This window comes from Polistes fuscatus, unplaced genomic scaffold (assembly GCF_010416935.1).
Source record: "Polistes fuscatus isolate 324 unplaced genomic scaffold, CU_Pfus_HIC Scaffold3, whole genome shotgun sequence".
NCBI lineage: Eukaryota > Metazoa > Arthropoda > Insecta > Hymenoptera > Vespidae > Polistes > Polistes fuscatus.
Window position 1 is genome coordinate 11,489,347 of NW_025113107.1, and position 17,764 is coordinate 11,507,110.

The 17,764-nt window shown below is 27.2% G+C and overlaps 3 protein-coding genes across 8 annotated transcripts; 1 reads left to right on the forward strand and 2 right to left on the reverse strand.

Moving 5' to 3' along the window:
* Positions 1-65: 65 nt before the first annotated feature.
* On the reverse strand, positions 66-2,271 carry LOC122520204 (activating signal cointegrator 1 complex subunit 1-like). Of its 4 annotated transcripts, none has more exons than XM_043640245.1 (7): positions 1,890-2,271; positions 1,534-1,686; positions 1,321-1,430; positions 892-970; positions 643-806; positions 423-556; positions 66-348 (listed from the first exon to the last, which is right to left on the reverse strand). In XM_043640245.1, the coding sequence occupies exons 2-7, from the start codon at positions 1,650-1,652 to the stop codon at positions 214-216; spliced, it is 741 nt and encodes a 246-aa protein (XP_043496180.1). In that variant the 5' UTR covers positions 1,653-1,686; positions 1,890-2,271; the 3' UTR covers positions 66-213. The 4 variants fall into 4 exon arrangements, with proteins under 4 accessions (XP_043496180.1, XP_043496178.1, XP_043496179.1 ...); XM_043640243.1 differs by having other exon boundaries at positions 892-1,210; XM_043640244.1 differs by having other exon boundaries at positions 892-1,210; positions 1,534-1,695.
* Positions 2,272-3,612: 1,341 nt separating this feature from the next.
* Positions 3,613-6,182, reverse strand: LOC122520203 (activating signal cointegrator 1 complex subunit 1-like). Its single transcript, XM_043640242.1, has 8 exons — positions 6,009-6,182; positions 5,664-5,853; positions 5,276-5,581; positions 5,057-5,166; positions 4,640-4,958; positions 4,390-4,553; positions 4,170-4,303; positions 3,613-4,096 (listed from the first exon to the last, which is right to left on the reverse strand). Exons 3-8 carry the CDS (start codon positions 5,482-5,484, stop codon positions 3,980-3,982), a joined length of 1,053 nt encoding a protein of 350 aa, XP_043496177.1. The 5' UTR covers positions 5,485-5,581; positions 5,664-5,853; positions 6,009-6,182; the 3' UTR covers positions 3,613-3,979.
* A 6-nt stretch (positions 6,183-6,188) lies between these two features.
* Positions 6,189-10,170, forward strand: LOC122520201 (serine/threonine-protein kinase PAK mbt). 3 transcript variants are annotated; one of them, XM_043640239.1, is made up of 8 exons: positions 6,189-6,352; positions 6,684-7,061; positions 7,130-7,526; positions 7,604-8,023; positions 8,096-8,628; positions 8,706-8,859; positions 8,935-9,099; positions 9,274-10,170. In XM_043640239.1, exons 2-7 carry the CDS (start codon positions 6,697-6,699, stop codon positions 9,094-9,096), a joined length of 2,031 nt encoding a protein of 676 aa, XP_043496174.1. In that variant the 5' UTR covers positions 6,189-6,352; positions 6,684-6,696; the 3' UTR covers positions 9,097-9,099; positions 9,274-10,170. The 3 variants fall into 3 exon arrangements, with proteins under 3 accessions (XP_043496174.1, XP_043496173.1, XP_043496175.1); XM_043640238.1 differs by lacking the exon at positions 9,274-10,170 and having other exon boundaries at positions 8,935-9,169; XM_043640240.1 differs by lacking the exon at positions 9,274-10,170 and having other exon boundaries at positions 6,688-7,061; positions 8,935-9,169.
* The last annotated feature ends 7,594 nt before the right edge of the window (positions 10,171-17,764 follow it).

Genomic DNA, 17,764 nt, shown 5'->3' on the forward strand with positions numbered 1-17,764 from the left:
TTAATATTTGTAAATAGTTTTATGTCAATTTACAAGTTTGGATGAAATAAATACACAAATAAATGTACGTTTAAAGGTACGTGTATATGTAAGTTTATTAAAATATTATTTCGTTATTGATATGTATTACTTTGAGATACGTATAATTAAAATATTTACGTACATTTTCCAAATTGACGTGAAAGGGAGTAAATCTTAAATTTACTTTTTTTATTATTGTTGTTCCTCACTCAATGTAATCTTACCTGCTGCCTCATAGTAATTCATCTGACTTGGAGTAGATCTAATAAGTCGTGACAAGTGAACTTCTTTTAAAACTGTTTTACCAAATAATGTACCTTTGTATTCCTACAATTAAAAAACATAAGTTTTTGTAACTTTTTGAATAATATAATTTCAGTCAAATCAACATTTGTTCTTACATTTATAATTTGCGTGGCATCAAATGATTTGTACATATTTCTGACTGTTGTGAAATTTTTAATTTTTCTTCTGTACGATACATTCATAAATGTAGCATGTAGTTTAACATCGTTGATTCTTTTTGGCATTATTTCTGTAAAGTAATATTTCTTAATTTTTCTATCAATTTATTATACATATTTAACAAATATAAACTATATGTAATATAAATTCACTTACCCTTTTCCGCAAAATAGTCTACAATTCGATTAGATAATTCTTGCAATGCATCATTTTCTGTAAATACTATTCCATAAAGAATTTTAACAGCACTTGGATCATCATTCATGCAATCAACACCTTTTATTTCTATGGTAAATAAACCATGTTTTTCAATGAAAGGTCTGAAAAAGAAAAGATTTTTTATTTCTGTCTACCCGTTAATTAAATTGTCTACAACAAATAAAAAAAATATAATATTTATCATACTCAATAACATGTTGTTTGCAATCCATTAACGTTTGTACTGCTTGCTTTATTTCTCCTTCATCTAGTAAAGTAAGCATTCCTAAAGTAAGATGCAATTTATATGGTTTCTGGAAAAGAATTTCTTCAATGCCTGTAGCAATTCCCCCATATTTTTGAATGACATTACTTTTAAACAAATTAAAATTTTCAATAATCCCCTGAACATTTAATGGTATAGACAGGAAATGTGTGTATCTTATATTTTTCCTAGATGCTTCTACAATTATATCAATTCGATGTCGAGCTGATAATATGTCTTTACGATCTGATCCTATTATAACTATAAATTAGAAAATGTAAATATATTATGAATTAAAATAATTATTTCATTTAAATAAAATAACCTCTTCGATAACATATAAAATCAATAAGTAATTATAATTATTCTACCTATATTTCCATCTTGTCCTATTTTGGGAACTTCTATGCTCGTTTTAGTCTCAATTTGTATTTTTTGACGTACATTATTTTTGGAACCAACAATATATGGAAAAAATGTCCTGATACATGAAATTATTGTAATTTATTTGTCAACATATTTCATTCAGATTTATAATTCGATACTTTGTAAATAGTTAAACTTATTATAAGTATAATGCTTACTTGTGAATATAAAATGAATGTTTTAATTTGTTTTTTTCATAAGGTACTATTTTAATATCTGAATCAGAAAACTTTTCATCCATGTTATCTACCTGATCTTTCTCTATGTATGTATTCATATTGTTACTTATCCAAACTTTACTTTTATAAAATCTGTAACATCTTCTGTCTATTTATTATTAGCTCTGGTTTTAATACATTTATCATAATTATACTCCTTATTAAATATACAATTAATTTTATATTATGAAGATTCATTGTTATCATGTAAACTATTGATAATACCTATTTACTATTTTACTTGGCAAGATATAAAATTATTTTTAAAAATAATTTCATATAAAAATATATCATACCTGATAATTAAAGTTAAAAATCTTATTTACACTCTTTTTTCTAATTAATTCTATTAATTGGATAATTAAACTTTGAATCTTATTTGCATTCTTTTTCTCAAATTATTTTTTAAATTTATTGGAAAAAGATTAACTTATACTGCCATTTTGTTATCTTTTATAATAGTGATGAGCAACAAGTGGCCAGCCATACTTATACCTGCATAGTCCAGTCTTAGTCATAGTCTTGTATGACGCATGTTTTTTGTTGTTAAATACGTGCTGACAATTTTTAAGTAGTGGGGGAACAGATGAATTCATAGTGGTGACCGTGCGGCCTGCGATGGAGGAGAAGTTACCCATCTCTGATTGATAAAACGTAATGCAATGATGATTTCATTATAAAACTATAGTAAGGCGCAAGTCACGACAGTAGCGCCGTCATCGAGAATATCATTCCTACAAAAAAGATTCGAATTTGTCAAAAGTCTTCTTAAAACTCATTAATTAATAACAATTATAAATGATAGTAATTACCTGATAGTGCATTTCTAATCGATCATTGCCAGTGGAGATTTTTTGTCCAATTTTAATTAACTGTTGTTATAAATACATTGCTTTCTATTTTTTGTTTAATTTTATGCTAATTCTAGCATATCCGATGGTTGTAAGAAGATTCTATAAACTTTTTTTTGTATGGCTGAATAGCTTTATATATAAATGTGCAAGATAAATACATGAATAAATAAATAAATTAATTTGTTTACATTTGCTAGAATATTATTTATTATAATTATATATTCTTTTTACAAACACACACAACTAAAAGTTATATTGCGAAGTGTGAAATAAGTTATACAGTGATTATAAGATCGTAGTGTTCGTATAAAGTTTTGTTATTAACAGAATTTTGTATATTTCGTGTGGATAATTATTTGGACGTCGAATCAAAAAAGATCAACCAGTCGTGTATATAAAACCATCTAGTTGAATTCTGCGTGTTGAAAGAAATAAAACTAATATTCGAGATAACAAATATAAGTTACGAAACTTATTAATATAAACTAATTATTTGTTAAAATGGCACGAGCGCATAATACGTGTATGAATATAGAGCCACCATATCTTATGACAAGTTTTATTGAGAAAATTAGTTTTTCTAATAACAGATACCTTACGCCAGAGAAAGCAACAGAATCTATCAATTATTTGGATGGTCAAAATATGAATCCGTTTCTCTTTATTAAATTATGCCAAGATGCTTATGAAGAAATAGACCCATTAGAAGTTGAGAGTTTGACTACTCTTATTCGTTCTAAAATTGGTGAAGAAATTAAAGGTTTATTAAGTCAGACGGAATTAAATTTCGATGAATTAATGTTTGAATTGAAGCGAGTGTTTATACTCAAACGTGAACAGACCTTTATAATCGACGAACTCTTTAGTCACAAATAAAAGGTGTATGAAAATCCTATGAGATTCGGGAAAAGATTATTAAATATATTAGGATACTTAGAAGAAACTATACACAAACTGAAAGTTATTGGAGAAACGCCATATATGGAATTGAAGACTGTGGAACAAATAGCTATAAGTGATTTTATAAGAAAAATAAGGAAAAGTAACGAATTAAAGATGACATTAGAGGAGTATAAACCAAATTCGATGAGACAAGCTATTGAACTTGTACAACACATATGGAATTCTAACAATGCTGTATACGAGACTTATCCATATGATTTAATGCTATTTGAAAATACCAATTGTCTGTATTGTGAGAATAGAAAATTACATTGCTACGACTGCCCCTTTCAAGATAAATTGGACATAAATACATTGAATCTAAGGAGAATAGTCTTATATAAACAACATTATGAGAACATGCCAGTACAAGATGATCCTGATCATTTCAAATTTCGTCCAGAATTCCTTCATCAGATTATGGAAAGCTCAGATGAAACTTACAACAAACTAAAACGGTTACCTATTCTTGAAGATAATAGATTTTATACACTATTTGACAAAAATAGAAAGAGGCAAAAACTATATTATATATATTAAACATATTTACATGTATTATATAAAATTTACTTTTTTATAATAATTGTCTCTCACCCCAATGTAATTTTAGCTGTTGCTTGATAAAAGTTCTTCTCAGTAGCTGTTTTACGTTGAGACAAATGAATTTCTTTTAAAACTGTTTTACCAAAGAATTTATCTTTATATTCCTGTAATAAAAAGAATATAAGTTTATGTAACGTTTGGAATTATGTAATTTTAGTCAAACATTTATTCTCTTACTTTCATAATTTGCGTGGCATCAAATAATTGGTTAATATTTTTATCCGCTGCTACATTATTTTCATCTTTTCTGTACGATATATTCATAAACGTAGCATGTAGTTTAACATCATTAGTTCTTTTTGGCATTAATTCTGTAAAATAATATTTTTTAATTTTTCTATCAATTTATTATACATATTTAACAAATATAAACTATATGTAATATAAATTCACTTACCCTTTTCCGCAAAATAGTCTACAATTCGATTAGATAATTCTTGCAATGCATCATTTTCTGTAAATACTATTCCATAAAGAACTTTAACAGCACTTGGATCATCATTCATGCAATCAACACCTTTTATTTCTATGGTAAATAAGCCATGCTTTTCAATGAAAGGGCTAAAAAAGAAAAGAATTTTCTGTTTCCATCAATCCGTTAATTAAATTGTCTACAACAAATAAAAAAAATATAATATTTATCATACTCAATAACATGTTGTTTGCAATCCATTAACGTTTGTACTGCTTGCTTTCTTTCTCCCTCATCTAGTAAAGTAAGCATTCCCAAAGTAAGATGCAATTTACTTGCTTTCTGGAAAAGAATTTCTTCAATGCCTGTAGCAATTCCCCCATATTTTTGAATGACATCACTTTTAAACGAATTAAAATTTTCAGTAATCCCCTGAACATTTAATGGTATAGACAGAAAATGCGTGGAAGTTAATTTTTTCCTAGACACTTCTACGATTAAATCAATTCGACGCCGAGCTGATAAAATGCCTCTATGATCTGATCCGATTATAACTTTAAATAGAAAAATGTAAACATATTATTTTATTAAATTATATAATCACTTATAGTAATATTATATGTAAAATAATTATTAATTATAATAAACCCACCTATATCTCCATCTTGTTCTGGTTTAGGAACTTGTATACTCGTTTTGGTTTCAATTTCTATTCTCTTACGTACTGCATTCTTGGAACCAACAATGAATGAAAAAAATGGTCTAATGCATAAAATTCTTATTATTGTTTATTTCTTAATATATTTTATTGAGTTTTATATTGTTATACTTTTTTGAAAATAAAACTTTTAATCATAAATATGATACTTACTTTGGAACATGGAACGAAATCTTGAATTTTGTTTCTCCATGAGGTACTATGTCAGAAGTAAGATCAGAAGATTCTTCATCTGTATAATCTGCCTGATAATCTTCTTCTACATATGAATCCATATTGCTTTTATTTATCCAAGCTTCACTTTCAAAAAATCTATAACACCTTCCATCTACCCATATTAATTCTGGTTTTAATACATCCATTATTATTATTATTATTTATATTTGGATCATTATAAAGTATTAAGTAAGAATTATTCAATTCACTTTCTATTATGACAGCTCACTTTTATGATGTAACCTAACGACAATGCGTAATGTTTTAATTAATAAAATAAGATTATGTTTTATATAAAATAATTTCTTATGGAAGTAAATCGTACCTGATAATTGTGATTTTTTCCATAATTACTTTCAAAATTAATTTAAAAAATAACTAATTTTATTGATACTCAGTTATTGTTTTATATAATAATAATTATTTAATATATAAATAAGTTTCTTATTTCTTTTTGCTAGGTTTCCTTTACGTGGGTTTATGCAGTACCTTGGGAATAGTTTTTATCTTTTTACCTGCAATTATCATGATAAGTAAATTAAATGACTTGATTAAGTGAAGATTAAAACATAAATAAAAATATAGAAAAAAGTGACACATAAATAAGAATATATAAGTATCAATAAATATAATTTTGTTTTATATATTTATATATAAGAATGTATAATACCTATATGTATGTGCCATATATGTATGTACATTAATGAATTCATACATTGTACACTGATCATACTCATAGCAGATGTGCGTATGGTTGAATACAGCAGCGCTATCTCGAATGAAGTAGCTGAGTTTCAGTTGTTCTGCTTACACATTAAAAGTAGTATTATGTACGTTAGTATTGGTAATATAAGAGTATAGTGTTATAGTGAACATCAGGTGGAGTCGAGAAACTGTACATACAATTAACATAGTTTTCCTTAATACATTCCAACTACAGTAAAAAGTGTTATATTGTAAAAGTGTAGCCAAAGTATCAAAGAAGCCCCGTCGAAGTTACTGCATCACGAATCGGTAAGCTTTACTGTCATTAGGCTTCTTCCGATATTCGTTATATATTTATGATTTAATAATTTCTTTTTTACCTTACATATACTGTATTATACTATTTTATAATAAATTCGAAAGTTACCGCAATTATTGTGATTTTCATGATTTTAAGAAACATTTGTTTTAATGTTATTTTCTGTATATTTTACAAAGTCACAGATAACTTTAATAAGAATATTTTCTTAACGTGTTTTTCACTTTATTTTAATAGATACAATTGATTTCAGTTTCTATTTTTGTTTAATATTTATTATTATATAAAACTTGAACTCATTTATTATATATTTTGGCAAAGGCAGGGGCTAACGATGTTTGCTAAGAAAAAGAAGAAACCGCAAATATCTACACCAACAAACTTTGAACATAGAGTACATACAGGATTTGATAAGCGAGAGGGCAAATTTGTTGGATTACCATTACAGTGGGCTTCAATAGTGGGCAATAATCAGATCCTTAAATCAACCAATCGACCATTACCACTAGTAGATCCAAGTGAAATCACACCTACGGAGATTCTCGATTTGAAAACTATAGTGCGAGGACATAATGATCCTAGAGTTAAAGTATTAATAAATGATAAGACTACGGAGAATGGATTACCCAAGACCAGTACAGTTGCAAGATCAAATTCGCTTCGTTCTTCAAGTCCGCCACGACTTAGGAGAGATTATAGGTAATCGTATACTTTTTCTATTCTATCAATGTATTATATTATTACTAGCATTTTGTTTTGTTTTATAGGCATAATACTAATCTTCCGCCCTCTGTACCCGAAGGACAAGAAGTACCCTCAAATACTAGTCAAATACAAGGATTTACAAACTTTGGCAAACCACATAGTTACCTTGAAAAAATACGACAAAATTCGCCAAGTGTTACACCTGGATTAAATCCTAACATTCAAAATATGATTCCAAATCTTCAAAATTTAAATCCCAATATGCAGTCTTCACCAAATTTAACTCATACTGGACAAAATGCTCCTAATTTATCTCTTAATTTTCAAAATTTAAGTCCAATTGTTAATTCACAAAGTTCCACATCAAATCCAACTACTCCGCAAGTTCCAGAGTCTGAGTTTCACAGATTAAATTCGCAAATGACAATTGCATCGAATCAATATAATGGCAATCTTCAGGTAAATGATTTTTAAAAAATAAAAATTTGTATTGAGCTAATTATAGCTGATATAATCTGACAAAAAATATATTTTAGATTCCAATGAATGAAGTATCTACAAGAGATCATCAAGTTGCTCAGAATATGTTACTACAGAAATTGCAACCAAAAATATCGCCAGTTGGATCAATAGCTTCACAACGACCTCTGAGTCAACTGAGTTCTCATAATATTAATAAATATCCTCAAAATTATAATATGGGTGAAAATTCAACTGTGATGCAACCTCACTTGAAAAAACCAATGGAAACATCGCAGTCAATGCATAACTTATCAAAGTCAAATGTTCCTTCGACAGTTGCTGGAACTGCTCCAACTCCGGATCAAAATCAAAATATGAAGAACGCTTTATCATCAGGTAATTTAACAGTTGGCTCAAGTTCGAATAGTTCCAATAAGCAGACTGCTGAACAACGTTTAACTCATGAACAATTTCGAGCAGCTTTACAAATGGTGGTAAGTAAAAAAGAATCTAAATCTTATTTATATAAATTTATAATTTTTCTATAGAACTTAACAAAATCGTAGGTGAGTCGAGGTGATCCTCGAGAAAATTTAGAAAGTTTTTTGAAGATTGGAGAGGGTAGTACAGGAACTGTGTGTATAGCAACAGATAAAAGTACAAATCGTCAAGTTGCAGTTAAAAAGATGGACTTGAGGAAACAGCAAAGGCGAGAATTGCTTTTTAATGAAGTTGTTATCATGAGGGATTATCATCATCCTAATATAGTTGAAATGTATGATAGTTTCTTAGTGGATGATGAACTTTGGGTAGTGATGGAATATTTAGAAGGTGGCGCATTAACGGATATTGTAACACATTCGCGCATGGATGAGAGTCAAATTGCGACGGTGTGTTCGCAATGTCTTAAACCACTAGCGTATCTACATTCACAAGGAGTTATTCATAGAGATATTAAGTCTGATTCAATATTACTTACGGCAGATGGAAGAGTTAAATTATCTGATTTTGGTTTCTGTGCTCAAGTCTCCCAAGAATTACCAAAGAGAAAATCTCTGGTTGGAACACCGTATTGGATGAGTCCTGAAGTTATTTCAAGGTATATTATATCTATTATGTTATTTTTGTACATACATTAGAAAGTTGTAATTGTAACTTCGGTATCATGTTTTATAGATTGCCATATGGACCCGAAGTAGATATTTGGTCATTAGGGATAATGATCATTGAAATGGTCGATGGTGAGCCACCATTTTTTAACGAACCTCCTTTACAAGCCATGAGACGTATAAGAGATATGCCACCTCCAAAATTGAAAAATTCTCATAAAGTAAATATTGCATTCTTATAAAATATAACTTATTGTTTATTTTATAATTTCAAAAAATATATATAATAATTATAGGTAAGTCCACGTCTTCAAGGATTCCTTGAAAGAATGCTTGTTCGTGACCCAGCTCAAAGAGCAACAGCAGCTGAATTGTTACAACATCCATTTCTTAGGCAAGCTCAAAGTCCAAGTATTTTGATTCCATTAATGAGAGGTGCAAGACATACAAATTGTTGATAGGTGAGATGATATTATCATGATTTTATTAAATTTTTCATTAATGACTGCAATAATAGACACTAAAGTGGAAGAATGTAAAATATACCTGATGTATGCAGTCATTATTGTATTGTAGATCATGTAAAGTTGGAATAATGTTTAGACAATTTATTCTAAGAAGTTTAAACATTCCAGTTAATTCTGAGACGACCTTGATGGAACCCTATGTATACAGTCATAATTATATTGTAGATCGTGTAAAGTTTAATAATGTTTAGACAATTTATTCTAAGAAGTTTGAACATTCCAATTAATTTTGAGCTTATACATATTATTTATATAAAAATATATGAACTGTTTGCCAATAATATTAATGTTATAAAAACAGAATGTTTCTAAAAGCCATGTAATAGTTCTCGAAACAATTTTTAAATAGTTACTGAACAATTTACGAACTTGTATATATCATTTTGTTCATACACACAATTGATAATAATATTGGACAAATCTACAAGATATTTATTTATTTATATCTACTTCATGTAGAATAAATAAAAAAAGTGCCTTGGCTATAAAAAGATATTCAAAACATTGATATTTGATGATTTATTCACTGCCATAATATATTTTCTTAAAATAATTTATATACATGAATTGAAAGAATACTTTGACTGACTTATTGAATTAAGTTTTGCTGTTAAATAAAAAATATTAACTTTCAAAATAAGAAATGTATTTTTCTATAAAAAGTATTAGTGGCGGTGAATGTGTAAATTTAAAAGAAAATAGCAATTGTCGTTTTATGTTTTAATAATATAATTAATATTTCACCAAGTATCACACAATATGTCCAATAAGTTATTAATTAAATATAATTTAAAGAATCATGTATACAACACAGATTATTTAGTCTATTGACAAATTGTTGATAAGAATAATGTGCCACGTATGCCTTTTTATTTTAAGAATTGCTAAACTTTTATAAATTTGTATTACACAAAATTAATGTGTTGGAAGATTTTAACATATGCTTTTTAATACTTTTGTATTTTTAATAATTATTCTTACTAAAAAGTAAATTTTTCAAATAACAAATACATATAACATAAGATGATATTATTAATATTTCATGTATTTATTACTGAATTTTTAACAATTTATACGTGTTAATTAGTAATCAAAAATATAACGAAATATTTATTAAAATATGAAATAAATCAAACGTAGTTGAACGTGAAATTTGTAAAAATTTATAAAAATTTATTTGCAATTTAATGGCAGCAAAAATTCACGTTCAAATAAATTATAAAAAAATGTTTCTAATATTGTCTTTATGAAATATTAGTAGATACAATTATTTCTGATGTCACAGGATATTATATTCTTCGAAAATCACGTATTGTCAATTTGGTAATAGAAAACAATTAGTATTATGATTTAAAAATGGTACACAAATTATTGTTTGCACAAATGTGCCGTCTGAAACGTTAATATTTAAAGTTTGAAAAAATAATTTTGATAAGATGTATATTACAATGAAATACTTTTAATTTAATTTGTTTTATATACACGTATATTTATCATAATTTATATTGTGGTAGATTATTTATTATTGTGTAGCGTAATACAATATGCTATTTTATCCAATATTTTTATAAAATTCCAACATTCTAACAGAACATTCCTAAATTATAACAACGGTATAAAATAGCTATGACTTACTTTTGTAGAATATTTTTTTTATTGGTATTCAATGATAAAAGATAATATATAGAGAGTCAATAAATATATATAAATTCAAATATTAATTCGGAAGAGAGATTTCAGAAAATATGCCTTAAAATCATTTAAGAAAAAAATCTTCACGTTTAAAAAATATTTTTGGAAGATATACAGGATGAATATAAAGAAAATGTAATACTCGCATTTTTAATTAACATTTTATATGTATGTTAAGTTGTACAATATTATCTTGCATTCGTCGACATAAAAAGATCAATGTCAAAGTTATGTACGGTATATCATAAAAATACATATGTATGGATATTGAAGATCGATAGCAAGCATTATTTATAATGTAAAATACAATTTATTTAGAAATGATTAAAAAGTCAAAAGTATTTTTTAATCAAATATTTACATTAGTTTAAGCAACTAAACTTATTGGGATTACTTAGCCTAATAAAAATTACCTTTTAATTTGTATAGTTATATAATAATACATTATCAATTAATAATTAATTTAAGTAAACAAATTGTCGTTTACATTATGCAGACAATCGTTACTTGTTTTGTTGTTAACTTTTCTTTTTAATATATCGAAATAAATTAACAATAAATACATAGGTTGCAATGAAGAATGTATAAGAATAATGAAATCACATTCTAGCATTATAAATACATATATACAGAAAATGTAATGAATTAACCAAAAGTATCAATTTTGTTTTTAAATTTTCAATGGGATACTCCTTTTTTAATTTTATCTAAGGCTATATTGCAACGATAATGATTTTATTTGTACAGTTTTATTTGTTGTATAATTAATGATTGCAGTTTTGTGATATTATGTAATATTGTAGTACTAGAATTATCCAAAATGGAAGATCAGAATACATCATTTTGATAGTGAAATTTTATCATTTTTTAGTTTTAATTACGTTTAGTAAAGAAAATCGACAATATTTTATTACGACAAAGTTAAGCGAGCTATTTTATCAATTCTATTATAAAACCTCAAAAGATTCAGGAAAAAAATAAAAAAAAATAATAGAAAAAACAAATGTTAATGATTTCAACAAAGTATAATTAAAAACATAAAATAAATAATACTTTTTACTCCGTATTACGGTACTAATTGATAGTTAAGGCCATTGTACTTAATGATTATATTTTTATTAAAATAAGCGAAGAGCTCCCGTGTTGAGGATATACAAAACCATGTATTAAAATAATGATATTATATGTATACATAAATCTATTTCTAGGTAATAAAGATATAGAGTGAAAACTACGTTCTATTAATAATTCTTTTAACTGTATATAACTACAGATAGATACGTAGATAGATATATTTAATTATTTACGGCCTATTGGGCCAATATATGGACTTGGTTTAACAGATTAATTACAAAATTCGTAATACTTCTACATCATCTTAACTATGAGCTAAATCAATCGTAGAAGAAACAAACATGTATAACTATTATATATATATATCTTCTTACCTAAATTTTACGTGATAAAATAAAAAATATAATAAAATAAAATAATTATGTTAGTTAATGTTAGTTAAAAATTAGTTATTTTCTAATAATTTGTTTTAACTATCGTGTGTCGCAATTAACGATAATGACTAGGAACAAAAAGAATGAAAAAACAAATTAATTTTTCGATATTCATGATTTTTTGTTAAAAATCTATTAGTATATGGAATTAACGCGATCAAACGTTAATTTAACAATAATTCATTAATATCTTTAAAAACTTGCTGGAAGGGACCTACTCATAGAAATAACATTCATAGAATGATTAGGGAGAGAAACGAAGAGGGTGATGGTAAAAAGAAGCAGAGCGCTGTTACTATGCGGACTCAGCATACCAAAAGGAAAGGCGGTTCTAGCGAGCCCGGGCAGCTGATTGGCTGAACGCGACGAGCCTCTGTTCGACCGGAATGACCTTCACATTCTACCTGCGACATAGGCGCCACACGATGACTCGTTCGTTGATGCACGTTGGTTCGAGGAAATCAATCGTTCAGTATTTCTTAGGATCGAATTATTCGCTGAATAATGATGCAATATAGTATAAATCAAAAGTTTTTTTGGATTTCTCTTGATGCTATACGCTTGACCCACTATAAGCTGGATTTCTACTCATGCAACTCAAGGATATATACATATGCGTATTTTTATTTATATTTATCAGTATAAAATTATTTGTGTTAATTCATAGGACGAAGTTTTATATTTTTAATATAATTTAATAATTAATTTTATTACAATATATAAACGTACGTAGCAAATTACAAGTTTTTATCTCGAATATACGACATTTTTATTTTCGTACAAAAATTGTACTCACCAATTGAAATGCGATTAGTTCGGAATAATAATATTTTTTCAAATTTATATGTATATAAAAAAGAAATAAAATATATAAATGCATATTATATATATCGTATATATATATATATATATATATACGATATTTGTGCGAGCGAACAATGCGAAATTCGTTGTTAAGCAACGAATTCGCATTGGAATTTTACTTGGAAATTTCGATAAAAGTGTATTCGTAATCAGTAAGAATAAAATTTCTATCATAAATTTGAAGAATAAGACAAACTCTGATCCCGTTGATATAAAATACGTGTGATATCTAATCACAGATCAGTTTGAGAATAATACAGAAAATAGTATAGATGTATTACCAGCATTGAAATCTCCATTTTTAAGTACTATCTATTAATACTTGCCAAGATCTGTCATATATTAAAACAACATACAATCTCGAACAAATGATCTTAAGAGTGGTCAGGAAATATACTAATAATTAATGAAATAAATATATTATCTTATCGTTATCGTGTAACGTATAAAATTATATTGATGAGTTGTAAATGAAAAGTGTGTGGCCACGCCACTGATAAATCGCGTTTGGGTTCTACACTGAGAAAACGTGACGAGGTATACGTCACTTACGAAGAACGATGTACATGTTAGAAAATGTGTATACATTTGTACATGGTGTGTATATATATATATATATACTTATGTGTATGTTCGACTAAGGGGTCGTCGTATTCGAACTGTTTTATAAAAACCGACAGAATGACGAAGTAGGCGTGTCTTGTAAGGCACATGGAATTGGTCACGTAGGATGTAACGGACGATCTCGAAAATTTCATCAGCTCTCTCATCGTGACGTGCACACAATGTTATATACATATACAGCGTCAAACAAAAGTATACGCAAAAATTAATTTTATTTTTTCCAATCATCTGCTGTAAATCTGTTCAAAGTACTTACCATTGTCAAAATATTATCAAATCAAAAAAATACTAGATCGCGCGCGTTATTCTCATTTAAACATTTTATAATTTTATTTTATCTTTTTTTTTGTAATTTAATATATAATATAGGATGGGTTATTTATTTAGATATTAAATATTACACGTTTTCAATAAAATATATTAGTGTTATTTAATTCTTTGTAAAGATATATCTTCCACGTTTAGATTTGTGAATAATACACAAATTATAATGAATCATATTTATTTTTTACAAATTTATAGAGGATGTTCTAGGAAATTTGAGTCTGGTAATATTTTTGTTTGCCACTGTATATATGGCATCATGTCAGGACAACACGTGCAGTTCTAAGGAAAAAGAACTAATTAACTCCACTTTTTCGAAAGTTTTAAAATTTGGCTACCAACTAGTAAGAAGCTGAAAAAGAAAATATTAATTTATACTTCAAAAAACTAAAATTATCAATTTTTTTTTTAACGTTTGTCTCGTGTAGTTGAATCATTTTTAACGGCTCAAACGATCTTTTCTTTCCTTATATTCGCATTCCTAAGAAATAATATCTTATTAAAAATTTATCAAAGACAAAACAGATGATTCAACAGTAGTTACTTCCAATTACTATCTAACTCTTTTTTTTAGTTAAGGTAGAATAATGGTAGAATAATGGTCAAAATTAGCGTTTTGAAATAAAAATAGAAATGAACATTTATGTCAAATTAAATTAATAATTATTAATGAAAAGTAACAGGTTTTATATAGAAAACTTATAACAACGACTGCTATGATGTTATATGGTGTTCTAAAATTTGCTTATGCATTAATTTTTCACGTGACCTTAATTGACTTTTTGATTATTTTCCCTTTTTTGATCCTTGAAATTTTTACAAAAGAAAATATGACCTGTAGATTAATAATATAAGAGAGGTTGGATAGCGTTGGTCAAGATCATCGGCATTTTTGAACGTTGAAACGATGACGTAGATTCAAAACTCACGTAAATACTTCTCAATCATTTTTTTCTTTTGCTTTTTTTTCCTTTTTTTTTTTTTTATAATCTAGCGTCAGTAAAAATATGACTTTGGACTCGGTGAACGTATCGCGGAATTTGTTGTTCTGTTATCGTCGTAAATTCTATTTGAAAAAATACTTTTTGCAAAAAAAAAAAGATAAAAGAAAAATCCATTCGAATGATAATTTTCTATAAAGCAAAGTGTTATTTCGTTTCCTTGGCGTTAAAAAAAAGGAAAAGACGTAATATGTAAAAATAATAATAATATAGATAATATATATTACACACACACACACACACACGCGCGCGCGCGCGCGCGCACACACACACACACACACACAATATCAATTATTTAATTATAATATGATATAATTTAAAATACACAACCGTACTAGATTAATCATTATTATATATAATTATAATTTTTAAATAAACACTAAGAATTAATTTATTTACGAATAAAGATGATGACAGTCAAATCTAAAAATATAAAATATATATTTATAGATACGTTACTTTCAAAATTAACGTGTGATTATAAAAGGGTTTAATTTCCTTTTCGTTTAACTAAAAAAAAAAATATTGCAGAGACGCATTTGGCCAAACATCCTGGATGATGAAAAATATCTAGGGACTGAGTATATACCTACATTGGTCCGACAATGTACTTTAGTTCTTCGCTTTCCAGTGCGTAGACTCTCACTAAATATAAACGCATTCCGAGACGAAAACAGTATTGCTTTTATATATGTAAATAGTATATTATCCTTTTAACTCTTTTGTTTAAAAATAAGTTACTACAAAAAGAAGTTTGATCTCTTTTACACGATGAAAAAATAACAACGAATTACTATATATCGGTATAATATTGGGTTGCTTAGGAAGTTTACAATAATCTATTAATTTAATATATAATACGTAAAATAATTTTTAAAATAGTCATGAATATACTTACGTATTAGGTTGTTCGTGGATTTTGGAGAAAAATTGATAATAAAAATTTAAAAAAGTAAAATATATACGCGAGTAGATTGAAAAGTTTTGAGTTTAACATAAAAACAATTTGTTCTCGATCGAATTAATTTTGTATTTTTCAACGTAATTTTATAAACTTGTAGAAAATAATAGACTATAGAATTTTTAATCGATTCTCGTATTTATATATCAGTACGTAATTATTGGACAACCCAATATATACACATCTATTAGGTATAGATGATTTGCAAGTCTCTTAAGTATCACCTATCTGATCTTTATTCTATCTTTAGTAGAAGATCTAACTTACTCTCGTTTTGCTTTATTTATTGGCTCTTGGCCAAGATAGATCATTTACATATATACTATACATATTATCATTCCTTGACGTTCATATGTAAAATGACGTAAATCGCGGATCGTTGCTGGAACAAACAGCGAACATGAGAAACGGCACGTGCATCCAACAAACTGATAAGTTTATCATTGAGGAAAAAAAGAAATGCTGAACTACATATTTTTCCATACGACACACTAATTCTTCTTACTCATTGAAGAAGTTTAAATTGATGAGAAAGTGAAAGAAAGAATTTTTACAAAAAAAAAAAAGAAAAGAAACAAAAAACAAAAGTTGTTTATTCATATTTAATTGTTCAATTATTATAATATCGTCATAATTAACTAATCGTTTTTTAACGATCAGATAACGGGGGATTGACTAATCAATGAAATGAAGTCATCTCACGCGATACTACTCATTGAATTATATATGTAAAAATTTTCGTCATAATATAGACTGACGCAATAAGAACTGATTCTTAGTTTACGTTTTAAACCGTAGGCAAGAAGATAGAGCCAATGAGAAAGCTCCGTTCACAGGGGCTCGACCAGCGTCTGTCTAACTTTCGTCTCGAATATATTACACGGGATATATTACGGGATAATCCAGGTAGTAATAATAATAATAAACGAACGTTTTTGATCAAAATAAAAATTCCTTTTCTTTCTTTTTTTTTTCTTTTTGGTTTTCGTTTTAATTTCGACAATTAAATTGTCTAAATTTTTCCTTCGAATTCTTGCAAATTAGATTAAATTTATTTTTCTCGAAATTGCAGATCATCCTTATTAAAATATCAAACAATTTTCTTACACATTGCATGGTTCTAAGAATGTATCAATTCGAAATTGACCGGCGAATACGTAAGCATTTAAGTAAGTAAATATACATATATAAATATATATATATATATATATATATATATATATATATTTGTATTGGATTATCCGAAAAGTTCGTGCCGAATTAAAAATGTATTTTAAATATTTGAAGATTTATTAAAAATTTAAATCTGTATGTACTTTCTGAGCAACGAAATAATTTCTATACGCACATTGCGTAAATTCGTCTACTACTACTACTACTACTATTACTACTACATAAACAGATGTTTCTGTACAGATGTACACATTCAAAATAAACGTTCTCTTTCTCACAATCAATACGGTTGGTGGAAAGGCTAGGAGACTAGGATTATTCGAATCTTTTGCCGTGTTTAGTCGAGCCTGTTCGTAAAAGCGTATTCTCTCTTCGTACGGAATCCTCCTGTTAGATGTAATTTTCGATCGGCACGCTTTCTATTCGTAGAATTCGTGTTTCTTCCTTCTCTT